The sequence below is a fragment of the Labrus mixtus genome, chromosome 8 (assembly GCF_963584025.1).
Source record: "Labrus mixtus chromosome 8, fLabMix1.1, whole genome shotgun sequence".
NCBI classification, from domain to species: Eukaryota; Metazoa; Chordata; class Actinopteri; order Labriformes; family Labridae; genus Labrus; species Labrus mixtus.
In genome coordinates this window covers 13,814,202-13,837,146 of record NC_083619.1, presented here as the reverse complement: position 1 = coordinate 13,837,146, position 22,945 = coordinate 13,814,202, and the positions used below count along the sequence as shown (strand labels likewise).

Sequence of the window (22,945 nt, the reverse complement as noted above, 5' to 3'; positions counted from 1 at the left end):
TTATATGATTAGCTGACCTTAACAATACAGAGGTTCTGGTTTAGGAATTAAAGCTTAATTGTTTGCTAAAATGTTGAGAGACACATGCTAATTTGTCTTTAAAAGTCCAGCACATTTGTGTCTTTGCTCCACAAAAATAAGGTAATAACTCAATCTTCCATATAGGTCAATACTAATTTTGATTCATGGATCCATTTCAGCTCTTGTCTCTAAGTAAAATGTTTCTGCGCCTTTGCCCCCACCACCACCACTTACCTGACTACTTGTTTGTGACACTTTTAATTGTATTCAAATCCTTTAACTAAATCTGTGTGTCGTCTTCATTTCTGAGAGAGCATTGTACTGCATACACCGACCTTCCAGGAAATAGAACTGAACGTGGGTGCAGCTGTCGAGCTAGAGGATTGAAGTGAAGTTAGGATTGCAGAGAGAGGGAGACAGAGAGAAAGAAGAGGAAGGGTGATAGAGTGATGACGTTTATTTCTTCCCTGCACTGATGTGAAAAGGTAAGAAGTCGTTTGGAAAAGTAAAAGATATAGCATGGATGAAATAAAAATCTAGTGTAGGTATATTTCTTTTAAGTAGGTCTATATGAATATATTTGTGTAACACTAAACTGGACTCGACCAAAACTAGATCAAAGAAAATAGGCTAGATTTTTCTTCTCCTTTCATTGGACTACATCGTCATGGCCTAAATCCTCAGTGTTCAGAGATAATATTCTGTACCATGACTGTTGTTACTAATACGCAGTTAGGCTATCTGACATATACTGCTGTATATTCTTCCATTAGAAATGCCTAATAAAATGCATCTTACACAATCTGAATATAATATTTCTATGACCTCACCATGTTGTCCAGCACCAAACGGTCCTTTAGTGATGCTCTACCTGCATCTGGAAACATTACCTTTGTCATTGTGTGTGCTACATAGAGACCCCCCAACTTGTTGACCCTTATTAGAGATAGTATATGGAAGCATTACAATGCAATAGCTGACGAGACATTTCAGTTTGGCAACTGCTGAAAGAGGATGTGAAATGCGTATTGATTTCTCCTGAGTGCTTTTTTGTGTTTCTCATACTGACACTTTTGGAAAATAATGCCCAAGAATACACAATAAACAAACACCCTGAATTTTGCTTTGAAACCCATTTGTGGGAAGTTAATGGCACAGTATGTTTCCACAGAGTGGTGAACTTCAACTCCTTAAAGAGCTCACACCAATGAGTGACAAAAGCCTACGCGTTTTGTTTTGTAGAGACCTAGACTTACTCTGTAGACTTTGTTGATAGTGTTTAAAGTTTGGCACTGCTATTGAGTCAACATCCCATTGCAATGAATACCACACAACCTCTGTGCTACCCCTGTGAGGCCGCTAGGGTGCGCTAAGCACCAACTCGATGGGTGACATCTATTCAGGAAGGATGTCATTGAGAACACCTTCTAAAATATGACATCATTGGAGTTTTCATTAACACGTGTTAATTGAACTTTTATTGTTAGTATAAAGAGTTGTTGACAACATTTCAGTCATCAATGGACGTGTGGTTCTGTGAAAAAAGCCACTAAAAGGTTCTTCATCTAAGCTGTAGGTCATGACTGCGAGGCCTTGACTGGAAAAAAAAAGCTGGAGCCGAATTAGCAGCAGCGTACGCTAATAGTTTAATGATATCTGACGCAGTCAAAGGGCTCAATTAGTTTGATGCTCAAGCATCTTTGACACAATGACTAGTGAAAGTAAAAGCGCAGTAGTTTGCAAATAAGTCACGTCCACCCCTCCCTCTGTCCCTCTGTCCCTCTCTCCTTCCTCTCCCCCTCTCCTCTTCTTCTCTTCATCTCTCTCCACCTCTGATTGGTTTTCTGTAAAGATAATTGGTGGCAAAATTTGATATGCCCAATGTCATGGACAGGAATGAGGTTTCACCGGCGACTGCTGCCACCATGAAAAAGAAGGCGGTAGGCGGATGCAGCCACATCAGCGCCCCTAAGGCTGCCGCGTCCAAATGCACAAGAAGCACCAGCAGCCAGAACTGTCTGGACTCTGGTTCTTCCGGCGCACCGAGCGCTAAGCAGCCCGGTGCGGCCAGTAACGTCGTGATGGACGAGACGGAGGACGGGGAAGAGGAGTCCAGGTTCCAGCATCCGCGGTTGCGCCGAGCCGGGGGGAGCGGCAGCGGCGGAGGAGGAGGCGGCGGCGGCGGCGGCAGTATCAGGATGAAGAACTTTACGCCAGGAGGGGGAGCCGCGTCCTCGGGTTCCAGGAGAAACTCCAACAAGGAGCCGTGCCATACGCACACAGAGGACGCTCCCGCCGCTCCACGGCCCACTACTGCCTCCAGATCTGCCGAGACTCAGACACCCTGTCCGGGCGATGCTGCCCGGCGCGGAGAGACCAGCCGAGCATCTGGGGCGGAGGCGTCGGAATCAGCGGTCGCGTTAGAGGTTTTAAACGCGACAGCAGGTGATGGTTGCAACAGCGTCGTTACAATTTCCAGTATGAAATGCAACAAAAACGGAGAATGCAGGAGGGACTCGGGTACCGGGAGCCTGCGCTCAATAATCTCCAAGCAGGAGAAGCAGACAGGAGGGTCGGGGAGGGCCGAGGACGGGGGGAGCACGAAGCGGGGAGGCTGTAACTCGGCCACCGCCAGCATGGACGGCTCCATCACCCCAGGTGGGTCTTTGACCGGCGGACAGGGAGGCGACAGCGCTAACCCTGGCGCTACCCCCGTGTCCAGCGGCGTGCCCGAGAAAAAGGACTCCAAGGTGTCCTTCTCCAACGCACCGAGTCGGAAAGCCTCGTCCTCGCTGCATGGCCCGGCTCAGACTCAGAACCAGCAGCCCAGGAACTCTGTCACTTTCCAGAAGCCAGAGGAGGATGGACCGCCAATCGTGCCCGCCGAGGACGCGGAGCCTCAGGGCAGCCAAGCCAGCTTCATGCAGCGACAGTTTAGTAGTATGCTGCAGCCTGGAGTTAACAAATTCTCCTTACGCATGTATGGTAGTCAAAAAGCAGTAGAGAGAGAACAGGAGAGGGTAAAATCAGCTGGAAATTGGATTATCCACCCTTACAGTGATTTCAGGTAAGAGCTGCTGGGGCTGCCATTGGTTGCAGGTTGAAAGTCATGAGGGGCCCGTGTGGGTCCTCATTGTCATCTACAACTCACTTTAGTGTGAGAAACCACTGTCGCTCAATGGAAACACATTCATGGTTATTGTTTAAGGCTAGATGCGGCTGATTTTTCATTCAATCCCCTCTGAGTTAATATGTGCAGAGTCTAATCGATGCATTGCAACGTACTGCCGTTTATCCCCCAAACAACCTGTTGTCAGGCAAATGCACTTAAGCGGAGAGTGTCCTTTCAAGGTTGTAAACAAATCCTATTCCTGTCTGCATGTACAGTAGCATGTCTGGGATGCTCAACAAGCCTGGCCTGCTAACACAACCCCACTTTTCGTTGCAGCACGCGCACAGTTAACAAAGAGGACAGCGCCCTGGCGCTTATTTGAGTGTCAGATCTCTCAAACAGTACCATTACTATTCAAAGATTGGGTTATTATTCGTGGTTGTCTAAGCTCTGCGACGAGAGCCGTGCTGACAGGATATAGGCTGTGTGTGTGTGTGTGTGTGTGTGTGTGTGTGTACGTGTGTGTACGCGATGCACTCAGTAATGGAATGTCACCTTGAGCCAAGTGTGCGAAAACCTCAAGCATGCTCACTGGAGACACATCCGCCTTTTCGACTCCCCGGATCCTGTATTTTAATGACGGATGCTCTCTGTTTACGTATCTCAGCCTAAACACTAATGACCCAGCTGGACATGAAGCGGCATTTCTTTCATGCAAATATTTAGGGACATGTACGAATCAGGGGGGGCTCCTCGTGACTAAGTTTAAATAATTAGAAGGTTTTTTTTTCTCTGATATTTACCCGTCGCTGAATTGAAAATGAGTAGGTTTAGTTGTCGTATGGTGCTGTTTGTTTTCAGCACCACACCGGGTGGACAGCTCCCGGCTAATTTGTAGTCGGCTCGCGCTCCTGAGCTCTATTCTGAAAAATACCACCTTCACGTTTGGCCCATTTTTTTATCACATGTCTAGTCTGTAGACCACCAAAGCTAAACTTGAGACACTTTTTTCAACAACAGAGAGGTAATTTAACGACAGGGCCTCTTCTGAGACCTTTCTTTACCGTGTAAAATCCCACACCATGTGATGCAACAGCTGCCCCCCCCCCCTCCATCAGTAACTCGTATGTTAATTGATGCTAGGTTAAACAGCAACGTTGCCTCCAACATTAGCCTACCTATCATCGTGGCATTTTCTGTTGTTGCCGGGAAGTGGAATAGTCGAGCTTGTTGCATAAGTAGCAGTGTAATGACTCAGCGCTGCACCTGTCCTGCAGAGCCTCCTCTTACGGGCTCAAACCCCACTTCTGTCACTCTGTCCCGTTCAGCTTACCGTCACATCACCATTGGTAGCAAATAACAAGTCACTTACCTTCTTATGTGCTAGAAAGGTCTGTGTTTATTAAAGTGGTATCAGGTGTCCTGGAGACCCAGGGTCCTCATTAAAAGCTTTAGAAGCATGCTTAACATGTTTAATCAGCTTAATGCTCAGTGAGTTCTTCATTTTTTGTGTGAATTAAGTGTAAATCTAAAATGGCAGCTGCACAAAATTGTCACTCTTGAGTCTGGAGTCTCAGAGACCCTAGCTTGAAACATGGTAAATATAGTTGAAAGGGAAAGTTCAACCCTTCTGAAACTCTAAATAGTTTTTTTTTCTATGCCTACGTGTCTTGGATTTTATACAAATTTTACTAGTAAAACTAGTAATGTCCTCATGAAGAGACAACACACAATCCCTGGCTGAGAGGCCCAGCAGTCACTACTCTTAAAGCCAACCTTCCTGAACTCAACACTGGGCTTTTAAGCTCTCAGGCCAGGTACACCTCGTTGTGCAATCAGTAGCTTCACCTGGCAAGAACGGAAAAAAACAGAAGGAGAGAAGGGACAAACAGCACAGGGAATATACAGCCATTGCGCAAATAAATGGAAACAAACAGTTTAGTAGTATGCTGCAACAATTGAAACAATGAGAAGAAACACAATGCTCTTCAAATGTGTTTTTACTCAGTGACATGTTATTTAAACCAGTTTAAGACAAAAAGAGGGTGAAGATGTTTCTTCAAACTATTAAACTTTCATTTTAGACAAAAAAGAAGCGGCCAGAAGAGTTCAAGAACTTAAGTCACAAACAACCAATTCTAAATAGTATAGAAAAAATACCTTATCAGCTTTGCATAGATACTTTTCCAACTACATGAACAGAGACAGTCATATGTTTCATTTTGTTTTAATTTAAGAATTTAGTTGTGTGGAAAAGTATTTCCTGACATATTGTTGGGAAGATGAATTCTAGAAATGGTGAGTTTAACATAATGAGTCTTTGTTGTTGCTTTATGCATGTTCAGGCAGGCAAAGTGTGTTTACGCTTTTCCATCTTGTGTTTGGAAGCCTCTTGTGCCTATCGGCTTTCCACTGCAACTCCCTTTTCTTATCTGACTCTATTTTTGTCCTTCCCCACCCCTTTTTCCCCTCCTGTACACACACACACACGCACACACACACGCACACACACGCACACACACGCACACACACGCACACACACGCACACACACATCCATTTGAATACACTTTCATGTACACACCACAACCACACGCTCACATGCCTGCTAGGTTCTACTGGGATTTCACAATGCTGCTGTTTATGGTGGGCAACCTGATCATAATCCCCGTGGGCATCACCTTCTTCAAGGACGAGACCACAACGCCCTGGATCATCTTCAACGTGGTCTCTGACACCTTCTTCCTCATGGACCTGGTGCTAAACTTTCGCACAGGAATCATCATCGAGGACAACTCGGACATCATTTTGGACCCTGAAACAATTAAAAAGAAGTACTTAAAAACTTGGTTCATTGTGGACTTTGTCTCCTCCATCCCAGTGGATTACATATTCCTAATAGTGGAGAAAGGCATCGACTCGGAGGTGTACAAGACAGCTCGGGCGCTGAGGATCGTCCGCTTTACCAAGATCCTAAGTCTCCTGAGGCTGCTGAGGCTCTCCAGATTAATACGCTACATTCACCAATGGGAAGAGGTAAGAGCTTCATGACTGTCCTTGTGTAAATATTGTATTAACTCTAATCACACAACTCTGAGCAACAGAGGAAGAAACACCAAACCTAGTTGGTCATAAAAGGTCACTGATTTGCCTCAAACATGCTGATGTTGGCTGGAGACCAAACCAACAATCTGCCGCTCTGTCTGCTCCGAGCGGCCTGCTCTCCTCCGCCTGCAGGCTCTGTGTTAATGTTCTCACCTGCCACCTGGTGAGAAATGTCTAATGTCAGCAGCTTTAACTTACTTTGCATTCTAATTACGGTTATTGTCACACAATCCCCCCCCCCCTGCCGTCTGTCTGACCTGGCAATCCCACAGGTGGCATCAGCTGATCTAATAAGAAGCCTATTAACAGGAGGGAACACACTTAATCAATTAAGTTGCCATAGAAGAGCAACTTATACAATGATCATAATAAGCAGCAATAATGGGCTGTATATTTGTATTATACGTGTTACTAATTGTTCATTTAAAAGAATAGTGGAAAGGGTGTTTCCAGTGGCATGGGCCCCCCTGAAATCTGATTGACCATGCCATGTGTCACCCCATAAACTGTGAATGGCTATCTGCCCGGTAGGAGACAGGACATACGAGCAAACCAAATCATTGAGCTGTTTTGCAAAAGTTTGCATGAGGCTTTTTTTTGTACTCTTACATTTTTCGAACCCATCTAGTAGTGACCAAGATGTATGCCTCTCAGAGAGATGGGCAACTTTCGGGGCTTCTGTCAAATACTTGTCTTTTTTTAAAAGTCCAACCAGCAACCTGAGAGGTGAGAATGAGGGGTGGAGTCAAGAGATGACATCCATGATCCATGCACTTCTATGCAGATATCTTTTAAGAACATTATTTAAAGCTAAATTGTCATTAGGCAAAGCCCCATGGGTTCTGAGATAGCACTACAGCTGATGTGTGCTGCTTCTTCTCCGCACGGACCATTTTCCTGTCTACAGCAAATGCCTACTAGAACACTAGTTGATGAAAAATCCTCGTACTACAAATCAATCATAAGAACACCTTTGCACCAAAATCCGGTCCGCCTAAAGATTCTGCATTTTCAGCTTTTTTAAATGCAGAATCTGTAGAAATTAGTCTATTTGACTGTAATTTGGATCAACATCTTTTATCTTTAGAGAAATAAGTAGTGTTGTAGTCAGCACCACTCTAACCGAGACCTAGACATACCCGAGATCCGAGTGCTCCCAGACCAAGACAAGAACAAGACATTAAGGGATCAAGACAGGGTCAAGGTGAAAAGATAAATATCAATGATAAATCATCAAAGTTGTGTGCAGCAGGTGTGTCACTCACTTAGACCGTAACACTGTAAAGGTTGTGACTGTAACCAGGGACCAAGACTGATTTTTAGTACTGCAACACTAGAAATACGCATTGGAAGATTTAAAAGAAACGTTGCAACTCTATTGTTTTGTTTTTTAAACTTAACACAGGAATATAAAAAAACTGTTAGATGCCTTAAAGTTAGCAGTTAAACCAGATATAATGAGTTGAGACAGAAATGCTGCTCAGACAAACTACTTCATGCCACCACTGCTTAAACCAGTACTTAATTTGGGCCCCTCCAGTCAAATAATCCTGTACACACCCCTGAATTAGAGGAGCGAGGAAAGTGGTCTTACAGGTGAAGATTGGTACTGTTGCTAGGTAGAATCCCTCCTTCCTGAACTCAGCCTGAACTCAAAGCCCCCTTCCTGACCTTCCTGGCACACTCTGCTTTTATTCACTCTGTGAGGGATGCACTTTGTCAGGGTCCCTGCTCCAGCCTCTCCTTCTACTCCTTCCTCAAATGAAGGAGAGCAGCCTAGGAGACAAGAGGTCCAACCATGTCATGAGATCACTCGACTTTTTGTGTATGCCAGTATTGGCAGCCTTGTGTTGGCATTTTGCAGTGGCGAGCAGCGCAGTGGGGCCCAGCTTCGAACTTGACCTTTGGATAATTGGATTTCTGAAGATATGACACACACACACACACACACACACACACACACACACACACACACACACACACACACACACACACACACATACACACACAGAGAGGAGTGAGATGGAAAGAGATACTTGTCATGCATGGAGAATGAGAGCGAAGACGTGATGGAGAATGAGACACTAAAAGTGGAAATGTCTAGTTACAATAGTCTTTCTTTTTGAAGATATCTCATAGTTTACTTTGAAAATCCAGATCTCGGCACCTTACACTAATTCCAATTGCCTTTGCTGTGTCCTTCTGAGTACCTTCTGAAAAAAGTACGGAAAAAAAACTGGGAAAACATTTTTAGGGGCTGTATAGTACTGGCATTACAAGGCTTTCATAATTGCTGTCATTGTTGTATGGTTTGACTCACTGATGGAATCCATACCTGAAAACAGATTTAGTACCTAGAAACAAGCTAATTCTACTGGCGGCTCAGCTTGCCGCCCCCCCTGACATCCTTTATTTCTTCATTCAACTCACAGTTTTCCCTTCAGTCTTTTCTTTCTTAAACACTGATTGATTATGTATTGCTAGCTTTGACCAAAAAGTACTCTCCTTAATAGCTGGTTGTTGCACCTGAAGCCAGTTCTTCTTTGTCATTCTAAAAATGTGTTGGCCATCAACAGCCAGTAGAACGGGGAATTAATTGGGGTATTCGCTGATACCCCATACTGTATTTTCAGCGGCATTTTTTGACTGTGGTATTGGAAACAAAACAACTCTGATTTAGGTTCCTGTACGTGTCTGAGAGCTGACCGTGGTGCTGAACATCTCCATCAGCAAACACGACATGGCTGTGTCCTCTCATCCATCCTAAGTCAAGAAGATATGACAAATTAGTATTTTTTTGTGAGTTTCTGATTGATAAAGACTGACAGTAAAAACCCTATAAAGGTTAAGCAGCTTTAGAAAGATCAGCACATGTGATTCATGTCCAGTCTCATTCCTCATCACTCCCATCACAGAGTATCACTTCTCCCTCAGCTGCACTGAGTAACAGATGACCCATTTCTCAGTTCGTCATAGTAGGCTCATCCAACACTTCTACATATTAAGAGCTTTTAAAGATGATGTTGGTGTTGAATGCAACAAGGTAAGTGCTAGGTCCCATCCTGAAGTCTGTCAGGTGATTGAACTACAGGAACTTCCAGCGACTCAGAATGATTGATGTGTGGGACAACAAAGACTATCACTTGTTAAGGATCATGATGGTCCCTGTCCATCACTCTGTTGGTTTGTGTACATGTTAGCATGTCTGTCTGTGTTATTGTATCAGTGTGCCTTCAGGCTTTTGTGAGTGTTTTGAGCGTGTGAATAGACTGTGTGTGTGTGTGTGTGTGTGTGTGTATGAGCCTCTGATTAATGTCATGTATCTCTGTGTAAAAAATATCTTGCTGTCTCCTGCTGGGTTTGATTTGGGACTGATGGGAATCTGTCTCCCCTCCTTATTAATCAAACTTGGTACGATCCATAGGAGACTGTAGAGCTGAGTGGGAAGCCTATAATGCCACAGATAAATACAAACAGCATCTTTAGCAATGAATGTCTTGTTTTCTAAATTATCTTCCATATCCAACACACATCCCATCCCATTGTAAATTTTCCCTCACTCTGCCATTGTCTCTATCTAGATCTTCCATATGACCTATGACCTGGCCAGTGCGGTGATGCGGATCTTTAACCTGATTGGTATGATGCTGCTGTTGTGTCACTGGGACGGCTGCCTACAGTTCCTTGTTCCAATGCTGCAGGACTTCCCCTCAGACTGCTGGGTGTCCCTCAACAAGATGGAGGTTAGTGTCAGAGATTCATGTCTGCGCATACAAATCAGCTTATATGAACTAGATTTACATCTTCTGTTCTGAGTTGATTCACAAAAGAGGTAACAATGGTCACAGAATATTGATTGACGTTTCGGACCATCATTAGAAAATATTGTGTGACTGTCAGCCGAAGCTCTAGTATAGTTTGTAAAAAACAAAAGTCAGTTGACAACTAGTCAATGTCGGCATTAATGAAATAGGTATATAAATATTATGACCATTTTTTCAAAGGAATCCATCCAATATTTGAAGAGATATTTGTATTTATCTGTTGGCTGAAGTGAAGGGTGGTCATTTCCATCCCAAGAGCTATGCTGATAGCTTGGCTAAAATTGAAGGGTCCTTGAGGTGAGCTGTGATCGTTATCAACCATTTGCTTCAATGTGGTCCACTTTGAAAAGCTTGCACTGTACTATTCAGGGAACCGTTATTATCCTTAATATTGTAATTATGCTAGAACTGATTCAGGAGGAAAAGTTTAATGTTTATTTCCAACAAATCAAGAAAATTACTCTTATCACTGCCCTCTGCAGTAGCATTCAGCTGTTGTGCCAGACATAGGAAACAAATGTAGGATACCCATGAAGACGCTGTGAAAGAGAAGGCAGAGAGGTTTGAGTTCACCTCTGGATCCCTACATGCCTCCTTTTCTGCATGGTGGGCGATGACAGGAAAGATAAAAGGGGAAAACAGAGGGATGGGGTGGATACGGCCGGGCAGCTGGGCTCTTTGTTGCTGTGTCTCTAGCACAGAGATAAAAGCTGCTTGTTTATAGGTCTGTCTGTCAGCCCAGCCTTTGACTGAGTGAGGGGCGACCACACAAACCCAGACACGAGGCACACGTCCAAATGGGGCTTTAAACAGATTGGGTTCTGCCAGGGCCTGCCGTGAACACGTCCGTAAATTTAAGACTTGAAATATTTCCTGGACGACAGCACTGACTCTTGTTTTTATTGCTGTACAAAAGTAATTTCAGTTAAAACAAGTTAATGTGACAAGGAGAATAAATGTCAGATTTTCCATGTCGGTGACTGGAAAGAAATTCCTCCATGTTTAATTTGTCAGACAGAAACCTAGTGCAGAGTTAGTGCAATTATTTGGCAAGTATTGATAACGTCTTTTATTATAATATTGGTTAAGGAGCTGGTTATCCATATGGAGGTATATTGATAAATGTTACTATTATCTACAATTTAAATAAAAATTATCTGATGATGACCTGATCCTGAATAAATAGATTCTAGTATCAATCTATTTTCTTTTAATGGTAAATGGACTTGAGCTTATATAAAGCTTTTCTAGTCTTCTGACTGCTCTAAGCGTTTTACACTGCAGGTCACACCTACCCATTCACACACTGAGGCTCTTAGTAAAGTGACCATCAGAGGAAACTAATCCCATTCACACACATTCATATGACGCCGCTGATGCAGCGGGAGCAACTTGGGGCTAAGTGACATGGACAAGGACACGTCGGACATGCAGGAGCTGGGGATTGAACCCCTGACCTTCTGTTTAGGAGACGACCGACTCTACCAACGGACCCACAGCCGCCCAAATATATGCAATATGCACAGATAGCAGCAAAATAGAAGTTAAACAGTATAAAATGCAGAGAGATTTGTTGATCTGACTTGTTTAAGTCACTTTGATGGTGACATATTGTAAATTTGTGATGGGTATTTTTCACAAATTTCAAACGTAAACATTACGAAGCAGTCACAAATAGACAGTACATATATACAGTATACACAAACACATACATTTTATTTCAGTAAATATATTTAACACAATGTCAGGTCAAAAAACAACAACAGAATAAATCACATTATATCATTATATGGATAACATAGACCATCTTAACCTTCCCTGAAAAGGCCTTCAGGCAATACAACCTCCACTACAAGGACCTTGAATATTCCTGTTTTTATGAACTTACCTGACAATTCAGAGGACGACTTGTTCTGTGTATAGAGCCGAGTCTGAGGTTCAGGATGATGAAGTTTTGGTCTGACAGGCCACTGACTTCTCCACTGCCCGCTCTCTGTGTATAATCAGAGACAGTCAGTCTCCAGAGAGCCGTCACTCTGAAACTAAAGGGCCGCTCTGGCATGGTACAGGCTGACTATAGCCACCTGAGACCACCCCCCCTATTGAGTGGTTGACAACTTGTAACATTATCCATTGTGTTACAGCCAGGCCATCCATCAAGCCTCACACCCTACAGAGGCTGTGGTGGCAGTGTACGGCCCACAGGCTGCACCCATGGAGGGCATTAAGAACACTCTGTAACTCTGAATGACATCCACAGCACAGTAATTGGATTCACTGGAAGTCGTAAGACCATGGGGAACACAAGTTGTTTTTGTAGTACATCTCGATTTCCAACCATTAATTATTTTAATTTATGATTATTATTAGCTGTATGCAGCCTTGTATATCACATTGTTCATTTCCACAGCAGAGAGCGTTTGGGGGCAGATAATCACTGTGTTAGAGGCGACTTGTGACAGCGTTAAGTGACAGACACAGGGTGTACAATTTCAACACTGTCTTTACAACTATGTGTGAACCCATCCCTGACAGAGTCTACATCGCAGAGACGTGTCTCTCCTATTATCCCCCGCACCATCAGCAGACGCGGCCTCTGCAGAAATAAGCCTGTCATGTAAGGTGTTAAATCCTTTTATTTACTCTCTTCACCTACTTTGACCAAACAGTATTTCCAGTCAGCTGCTGGACTTTGCAAATTTGATATAAACTACTCCCCTGGCCTGTAACGACATACAAACATGGAAAGTGAAAGCTGCAGTCTTGCCTCTATAAATGGACTGGGGATTGGGTGGTGTTTGCTTCCTGGGAGAGCAGAGGAGAGGATGTGATTATCTCTGTCCCAGAGGAACTCAGGTGTTTTTGTTCTGAAGGATCTCATTGTGCTGAGGACAAGCAGTTCTGGAATATCCTACTCATGCACCAAGTAATGTTACTGCACTTAAACTTCACACAAGAAGCACTTAGGTAACTTCTGTTGAAATCTACTCATCACAAGTGCAGGCTACTGTTGCCCGGTGTGGGCACGAGACTTCAGACCACCTAGAGATTGGAATTGTCAGGTCCGGGGGGGCAGGGGGTTCTCAGTCGGGAAAGTGTACCTCTTTGATGACATTGAGTTATGTTAAATTATAACCAAGATATTAACGGCAAGTTCAACCTGGACTCTGACAGCAGGGATGGTGAAAACACGGTGGGTCAGGCTGTGACAGCGGGGGCAGAGAGATGTGTTAGAGCCGGAGCTCATTAGTCCCACAGCTAGTGCTGGCTCCAGGTACCCAGGGGCTGCAACGACGGAACCCCTGTCTCATCCAGGCCGGACTTGTTTAAACTCTCCATGTTACTGTGATATTGATGTCATTCTCTGTTGTTCAATGATACAACTTTCCCAAATAAACAAAACTTCCAGTGGTAAAGAGTGTGTTCTCCCTCACTCTTTAACATCAATAATAAACTGTCTCACAGAGCACCCCAACAGGCATAGAGCACGTCTATTAAAAAGGCTGGATTTTTCTCTTACATGTTTAACAACAGAGTGTAAAATTGGAAAATTTCCCCTCACATGATTAATAAAGTATGTGTTCTTCTTCTTCTAAAGGTAGCCAGGCAAGCTGTAATCTATCTTATTCAGGGCTCGCATAAGATAGTTACACAAACATGTTTGAATCTTTTCCATTTTGGCAAAAATAAAATAATAAGCATGTTGACAACCTGTACAAGAGTCAAAGTAGAACAATTTATGATGAAGAGAATTTTTTATTTTCTTTTGGCCTCATAATGAACTGTCAGGGAACAATGGATGACTTGCCTTTCACATCCAGAAACAACATATTTCACTGCCCACCAAACAGACTACAAAGAGACCACACACACTCACTGAGGCAGACGAGAAAAAAGCAAGAGACACAGACAGAGAGAGAGGGGAAGCTGACTGTACAATAAACTCAGATAAGCCTTTGTAGACTAAAGTGGTGGGTGTGTGACAGGGACGGGCCAAAACCTTTGTTGCATTGTTGATTATCTTCAGTTTTTTGTTTGGATTATTGGACGATGGACAAACAAAGTGGTCGGTCATTCAATGTGATTTAACTCAATTTTATGTGATCTGCTTCACCCTGTGATTTCTTCCATCCCTGTATCAATTAGACCCAAAAAAAATACTTTCAGCACTTTGTGCAAAGAGAAATAAAGTGACGGGACGAGTACTTAAATAAATGTTTTAAAATATATTTTTCCTGTGTGTCTTTGGATGAACTTTTCATGACTTTGAGCCAAACTAGCTGCGTTATGCCAGGGATTTAAATGCTGGTCAGCCGTGGCTCCACCCTGTTTAACTAGACCGAAGTTTCTCAATAGTTCTCTGAAAGATTTCCATAAAATTGTGTACAGACGTTATTGGTGTGCAGAGGATGATTCCTTAAGAAGTGGATTATCGCTTGTCTACATATGGAAGGATTCATGTTGCATTTTTGAGAAAATGATCCCTCTTGAAATAATGACTCTGTCATCAGCCTGAGCTGTACCCTGTGCTCTGTGACACTTAGAAAATATAAGCATGGGAAATGTGGTGGGTTTCAAAGATCACATAGGGAATCAAAAAGCAATAGGCTAATAGGCAGTTTATTACAAGTTACAAAGCAGAGTCAATCTGCAGATTTCCCATCAAAGAATAATCAGTGTCAGTCAGTAAATGGTAAATGAGCCTGAGCTTGCATAGTGCTTTTGTATCGCTTTTCTAGTCTTCCGACGAGCAAGTAACTTATCACCTATATCATTTTATTTATGATCTTACTCTTCCAAGTGTCCACATTATTGCATATCATGTTTTGTACAGAAGCAAATTCATGTTTCATTATTCCGTTCCAAATCAACATATTTGTCAGGTTAACAAATAGTGTTCCAATGATATTATGGTTGTCGAATTAGAAGCTAATTTGATGGTAAAACATAAATGATTCATAACTGTTACTAATCATAATTGGAGTTTTTTAGCCATGTTCACTCACTTACTTAAACTCAGGCCATCCTGACCAGGTTTGCTTCCTTGCTAAGGGTTAGGGTTTGCCCAAATTGCAGATACCATATAACCTGCTTAATATTAACAAAGTAGAAAAATAATCAAAACTGGAGGATTTTAAACACAATTTATGTATAACTGTGGGTTAAACAGGGAATGTATTTCCTACATCTCTTCAGCTAACCCAACATGTGATATCACAAACTCTCACCTGTGACAGTGTGACATTTGTTTTTGCTGACTCCATTGTCACTTTGTCAAACACACACCAATCATAACACATAAATGCTCAAAAAAAGCCTTTAATAAACCTTTCTGGTATTTGCAGCTAAAGACCTTTTTGTTAAGACGAGCTTTGTTGAAAAAAAAAAGAAGCTTTTTTAAGCTTTTTTTTAAATTTTGTATTTCGGTTCCTTTCTTATTAAGCTTTACAGGTGCCAAATGCTGCTAGTGTGACTTTTAACAAACACCCTGAACCAGATGCTAGAACTCTTTGTCCCTACGAGAGCTATAACTAACCTGCATGTTGACTTTCTGCCGGGCAGGTGACATTTATGTTAGAGTGTATTTATGAGATATATGAGGCCTGTTGCGATGCAAGGTCGCAGCAACACTAACAAAGAGGCGTTTTAGGACACTGGAGGATAAATTTAAAGCTCCCCTGCGCTATCAGCCAACTTCACCCAGACTAATGTAGACAGTGATTACCAACGAAGCTTCGGATAGTTGCCAAACTGAAATCTTTGGGGAGGGCTGTTGAGACTTATGAGGGTACTGGAGTCTCTCTCTCCCTCTCTCCTGCCTGTGCTATTTCAGAATTGAAGTGCTCATCGTTCATCTATTATTCAATCTGTTTCACTCCACTGTTTCTCTTTCTGTTTGCACATACACCATTTAGCCTCAGCCCACTTGGTGGAGCTGTATTTATTTTTGGAGTCTGCTCATGACGGAGGAGCCCTTCTATCACTGTGTGGCCCTTTCATGTCCGTAACAGTTTCATCTACAGAAAACACCTGCTGAATTGCATGTCATTACATGTGTTTACTTGTTAAGGCAACTAATGAGTCATTTAACTATTCATCAGTCTATATTTAGCACTCTATTATGGATTTGTACATTTTTTTTTTGTCAAAATAGATACAAGGTCTTTTAACACTTAAAAAAAACATAAAAATTAACAATTCACACTGTTAAAAAAACAAAGCATCAGAGGTTTACCTTTGAGAAGCAAAAATAATTCAATCTGTACCATATGTACGGTTTAAATATCAAAAAATGTATTGTGTTTCATCATTCAACTATTTGATTCCTCACTTTATCAGCTAATACCTGCATAATAATAATAATAAACAATACCTTCACAACATGCATTCCTTCTTTTCACTTTCACAGTCTTAGCTCATGTGAAAACCATGTACCTGAATATAGTGAATTTTACTGAAGGATCCAATGTTCCCTTTTGGTAAACCTTTTCATCTAAATAAACGTATTTAAAACAGTTTGAATTTGCAAAGCTGAAAACATTTTTTTTCTTGGCGTATGACAATTTGACACTTTAGACAACACTGTTTTAACAGGATGGTGATGGGATAATAATTAATGCATAGATCAGAAAAAAACAGGGAGGGGGAAGTGTACTGTATAATGTTAGCAGATGCGCTAATAGACTGCTAATGCACTTTTATAGGTTTTAAAAGAGGATATAGTTACTTGTTGCATGAGTGCATACTGTAACCTCTATGTACTCTCGCACACTTTTAGAAAGGACTGTGTTCTAGTCAGTATCGTGACAGAAAATGTCGTTTTTTTGTGCTTTTAAGATGTTTTCAGGGTTGCTGTTTTTAACTTCACAGATGATGTGATTTAATAAATACAATTTCATTACCCAGGATAGCTTGTCTGAGGGAGTCGTTTTAATCCAACAAGAAAATGGCTTCAGTCCCATGTTCTTTTTTTTTATCTTGAATTAATTGGCAACAGCAGTGTGTTCATGCTGGGGTCATGGCGGTCACAACTCAGTGCTAATGAAAGAGAAAAGGGAAACAAAGAAAGCTCTGCAGACCAAAGTATCAGATCAATCAATCTTCTGTGGATTGCCCAGCCACACTCCCTCTCTTCTGATGAAAGGTTTAAACATACAATATCATTGTAAAAACACATATTTAAAGGTAAATAGTATGCACTCTGAACAATATGTTATTATAGATACCCAGAAACATGCCTAATACCTCTTGATGTTTTTGTAAGTTAAGCCTTAGATTTGTTCATTTATGAATGTGAACACAAGCAGCCTGGTGACCGCTGCCTGGCTGTCACTATGTTCCTGTAGTAGATTCCTACTCACACAGCTCTGTAAGGGCATATCTAATGACCTCTCATTATCATTTCTCTCAAAGGAAATAATTTCCAAACTGTCTTCACTTTACTGATTAGGCCTCGAAGGATTCCCCTGATGTCGTTCCTCATCCTACCTCTTTCTTTTAATGCAGCTCTCTCCCTCGAGCTCTCATTTGTGTAAGTGCTATTCCATGACCTCGCCATCCCCGAAGATTTCCTTTTAGTCCCCTCCTCTGTGCCTCAAAACATGCCTTTTTGATGTAACACTGGTGTCCTTTGACGTTTTATTTGTCTCTTTTTTTCTCCTCTCTCCACAGAATGATACCTGGTCAGAGCTGTACTCCTTTGCTGTATTCAAAGCCATGAGTCACATGCTGTGCATCGGTTATGGTCGACAGGCCCCGGAGAGTCTATCAGATATCTGGCTCACCATGCTCAGTATGATTGTAGGAGCTACATGCTATGCGGTTTTCATTGGTCATGCAACAGCTCTTATACAATCCCTGGACTCCTCCAGACGCCAGTATCAGGAGAAGGTAAAGAACGTCATTAAGTCTACTTTGTGCCATCTTCTCAACACTTTTCTGTTTGCTGTTAACACATTGATATCAATTTTAATAATGTATTTTCCAAGTAGAAGTTCGACATTTTTGAAAATACTCAGTGTTTTCTTGCCCACATTTAGAGAAAACGAGCATCTCTCTTATGCTTTTTAGTTAATATAAAACTACTACCTGTAGAAGGATTACTTAATTTAACTGAACCCTATAACGCCTGACCCGATAAATAATGGACAGAAAATTCTAATGTTTTGAATTTGAATCCTTAATTTGGCCCTTTAACAAAATGTAAAAAAATAATTGTATACAAAAGGGTTTTGAGCTAAATTTTTACCCTATGGTGATGCAATAGGTCTCAGAAATGTTTGTATCAAATATAATACCCATGGCATTATAGGGTTTAATAACACAGGGGAAACATAAGATTCATTTTGTCTTATGCGCTCACAAACCTCCTAAAATCAACAGCTTACAAACTCTCTATTGAACACGTATTCTCTCATTTGTTTGAACTGTTCCAAAACTGAAATGTATAAAGGATTCATTTAAAATGAAGGGGAAGTTATGTTCTAGACTCGCCAGTAACTTCTTCATTGCTTCATGTTAAGATTATAGAGAGTGGCTTCATTAAACTCTAACATGAAAGGCATCTTTAGATCTTTGGTATCTCCTACAATTTGTCATATAGTTTTATTGGTTTTAGGATTAGTTGGTGTCAACACTGATCTTATTAAGTGGATATTCCACTTTAAACATTACATCGTTCAATATTCCATTCATATATATTATTAGCTGGTAGTTTAACCTGTTTGTTGTTAAACAGAACGTGTTGTGAGTAAATGCACCCATAAACATGAGCCAGATAGTTTTTGAGCTGTTTCGGTGAGTAGTATGTTCATTGATTGTATTTCATATTATAAAAGCTTGATGAAGGAGAGATATTAATTTGCCTGAGACAGGAAACATTGGGAGAGAGAGTGGGGGATGACATGCTCCAAACAGCATCAGAATCGGTCTCTACCGCCCTGGAGAGATATTGTTTAAAGTTTACTTGCAGCAGCCTAAAAATGTGGGTGAATGAATCACTCTTAAAAATGTCATAGTATGAAGTTACAACCCCATATGACCTTATGGGTGTCAGAATGTAAATATTGATTAATAATGTGTGGCTGTAAGTTTTCTCCCTACTGAACCAGGGTTGAGTCAGTTTTGTTGAAGAGGTTCATTGGTGGTTGAGATTGTTTTTTTTTTTTTTTTAAACAATCACATCTTGATCACATCTTTCTCTCTTGTTGTTAATCATTGGCTGCAGTGGATTTTGCATCACTGAATATTTGCTGCTGATATATGGAAATTCGAGTCTCCCGCGTCATCTTTTCATGTATTGAGAGCGCAGGGTTTTGATACAATGAATGTGAATTTTTAGAAACTGTGTTTTTTTTTGTGTGTAACTTTGTGTATTCTCCTGCAGTGCCGCATCAGATCACACCCAAACACTCTCCTCCGCATTTTAACCTTAATCACACATTATCCTGTTTAACCCCTCATGCCTTTTTTGTCATTAAAGGCGGATAGCTCGTTTTGTTCTGCCTGTCTGACATCTTTTAAAACATGATGTGGATCAGAGCGGTGCTGAGACGTGCTGCAGCAGTGGCCTGAGGTGGTAACAGCGCAGCCTGTCTGTTTCCAAGCAGAGTCTCACTCGATGGGGAGCAGGGGGAGTGTTGCTGGCTTTCAGCATCCAATCAGAGAGTGCGGGTGTGTTTGGCCAGGTAGAGCCACGTTGCCAAGGGCTGGGCGTATGCTTGTGTGTGTGTGTGATGGGGTTGAGAGAGAGAGAGAGAGAGAGAGAGGGAGAGAGGGAGAGAGAGAGAGAGAGAGAGAGAGAGAGAGAGAGAGAGACTGTGTGTGTGTGTGTGTGTGTGTGTGTGATATGATGTCCCCTTGGGCAGCAGTAGAATTGATGAGGCAGCAGACCTGTGTGTCCTGCCAATGTCATCCTGAAGGTGACGTAAGCAACCATGGCTGCCTTTCTCTCTCTCTCCTTCTCTCTATTTGATCACTCGCTCACCGGTTCTCACTCTATCTGCACTCTGTATCATCTCTTATGCATCTTTTACTGCCCTCTTCACATTTTCTCATCCCCTCTTGTCTTCCCCTCCACCTCCTTAATATCTCAACCTGACCTGCAGATGCAAATAAGCTTTGCGCTTTCTCTGGTACAAAGCATCAAATGGCAACATTTATATTCAATATTGTACATGGTCCCTTCACAAATGCAGCTAATTAAGTTAGCTTAATTTTCCTCTCTCCCCTCATCCTTCAGTATACATTTCTCATCTATTTTCCATCTCTCTCTCTCCTCTCTGGTGCTGGTGTCCTTGAAAGGTACACTGCTACTGCTAACTATCTGCTATAGGGAGCACAGAGAGGGGGAGGGGAAACCTGTGGGTGACGGAAACGGCCTTGTTGTCGACAAGTCTTTCTGGTGCACTGCAAGATATGGATTGCAGTCGTTTAGAGTGTTCATGGTGTCTTTTTGTCCATCTAGTATTGTGTGAAACTTCCTGTAGGGGTATATCAGCCATGAGTCTGGACCCTTGGGTATAAATTATATCCAATAAAGGGTTTAGAAGACAGCGATTCAGCAAGTTAAGTGATTACTGGTGCTGCTGTCTTTTCTGTGTGTCCTGGATGAAGTTAAAAGGCTAGGGGGGAAATCCATCTGGTTCCTTCCTACATGTTTCTTCCACATTAGGGGTCAAGAGAACAAGCAACCCATCCCTTTTCCTGTCTGACAGTGAACAAAAAGTCACCTAAGTGTTAAATTTGCACCATAAGCAGTCTGAACACTGACAAAAACGTAAGTCTCATGTATTTAGGAGCAGAGATGAGTCACACAAACGTGTATAATCCTCAAACAGCCTGTTTTGTTCAGTCTGAGGATAAACTGAGAAGTAGGAAACATGCAGGTTTTTAATGTCAGAATTTTGTTCCACAAATTGTCTGGTCTGTGTGTATTAACTCATATTTAAATATTTGTTCTAACCCAGCCTCACCACAGAATATATAAATATTTTTTTTCTGCTGAAGGGAAGAAATTGCACTTCCCCAAAACCCTTCTTCTGACCAGTTGTCATATTTTCTTCTCTTTTTTTCCGGCTGCTCTGTGAGGATTAGTAATTCAACTAAAGACGTGTTTATAAAAAAAAAGAAAAACGCATAGAGCAGAGAAGTAGCAGCTATGCCAGTGTGGCTGATGCTGCCGGCTGAATTCGCCACGCCTCCAGATAGGACTGAGAGTGACGTTTTTCTCATTGGGAGAGTGTTAGCACAACACGTCTGCTGGCAGTCTGGTGCAGCCCTACTGAGGCTGCAGCAAGCATTGTGCGGAGTTTCCATTTCGGATCAGCAGTAATGTCAAACTCACAATCCACGCTGGTTAAATTTAGGCAGATTTCCACTTGGTGGCTTTTGTGCAGGGACCTCTGAGTTATTTATACATGGTGCACAGTGACACACAGCAGAGGGGCAGACAGACCTACATACATGCATGGAGGCAGTCCCACTTGTGCCACCTTTAATGTTCCGCCTTTATAGCTGTCTGTGGTGTGTTGAGCTAAGGAAATTTGCACATCAAAATTCATGTTCGTTGATATATGCAGATATGCATGGTTGGCCATAAGTGACGTGGTTTTTTGGTCCCTCAGTATTCTGACATTACCATGTTTTATGTAAAAATTTGCAGCATTTAAATGTCTTTTTCTGCATTTATGCATCTCTAGCAGAATAATGAAGAACCAAAAATCCATCCTTAGTGTTCACATTATAGCCCACGTTGGTTAGCCCCATTGCTCCTTCTGTAGTATTCTATATTCGTGACGTTTTCTTCATAATCTCTCTTTTAATCATCTAAGTTTTGTTCATTGTTATTCAAAAGTCAGGATTGGTGTTTTTGCAGACTAGTAAAAAAAATGAATCTGTCAACACTTATTTTCACTGAGTTAAAAACATCTTTACTGTCCGATGAGTCTGATGTGACTGTTTTATGGTCTAATTAGACAATTTGAATGGTGCATATGGACTTTGTGGGCTTGATTGACATCTATTGCAGACTTGAATTCATACAAAATTAAAACTCACAATTCCTTTGGGATCTTAGTGTCACCTCATCGGTGAGGGGCAAACCACTTTAGCTATTGGTTAAAATGTCGAATCTGATTGACCTTTGACACCAAAGATTTAGGACACTCAAATGTCAAGCTGTGGTGAAAGCAGGGAGAAGAAATATTGTTGGTGTATAGTATTGTATGAAATCTGCATTGTAAAATGTTTCAAGCTGCAGAGAAGACGTTATGCTGTCTGGATGAAGTGAGTGCAAGAATAGTTTAAGCAGTAATTGACTGTAAAACATTTTTGGACTACACTACAATTTCCTATACTAACTGCTACTTTGTTACAAAAACAATGTCTATGTGACTGCAGCGGTTTAGTGTATTATCACATCATTCAACTGATGACTTGTCTTATTTCATCAACATGATGACTATGTTTAGTTCAGAGTTTGCCTTTCTCAAACTTAGCATTCAGCAGCTGTTAATCAGTATGTGACATCACTTCCTGACACTTTGATTTATCAGAGCAGTAGAGGCACAGCTGTTAATAATAATATTAAGGGCAGAATGCCCAGCACCAGGGAAGTGAAATTGGAGCAGCGTAACAGATGTGAGCCATCATTATTTTAATGTTTAATTTAATGTTTACCTGTGTCATGTCAATAAGCCTTTCATAAAAAGCCCCTAACACACAAATTAGATTTTGTGTGCACTTTGTGTGTAAGTATTTAAAATACCGGCCTGCTGAACTCTTTGATTCACAAAATTGCTTCTTTTTTTTTTTTTTTTTTTAAGAATCAAATCTTTGCAGAACTACTTATTTGCTTCTTGAGACCTGTGGATTAAGAGAATTATA

At 41.7% G+C, this 22,945-nt stretch overlaps 1 protein-coding gene across 1 annotated transcript in view; it reads left to right on the top strand.

Annotated features, from left to right (window-relative positions):
- The first annotated feature begins 1,141 nt into the window (after positions 1–1,141).
- Positions 1,142–22,945, top strand: part of LOC132979037 (potassium/sodium hyperpolarization-activated cyclic nucleotide-gated channel 2-like) — a 34,670-nt gene continuing 12,866 nt past the window's right edge. The window contains exons 1-4 of the mRNA XM_061044485.1: positions 1,142–3,088; positions 5,744–6,167; positions 9,818–9,979; positions 17,732–17,950. Of these exons, the coding sequence (XP_060900468.1) occupies positions 1,896–3,088; positions 5,744–6,167; positions 9,818–9,979; positions 17,732–17,950 (1,998 nt within the window). The 5' untranslated portion in view covers positions 1,142–1,895. The remainder of the gene's footprint in view (positions 3,089–5,743; positions 6,168–9,817; positions 9,980–17,731; positions 17,951–22,945) is intronic.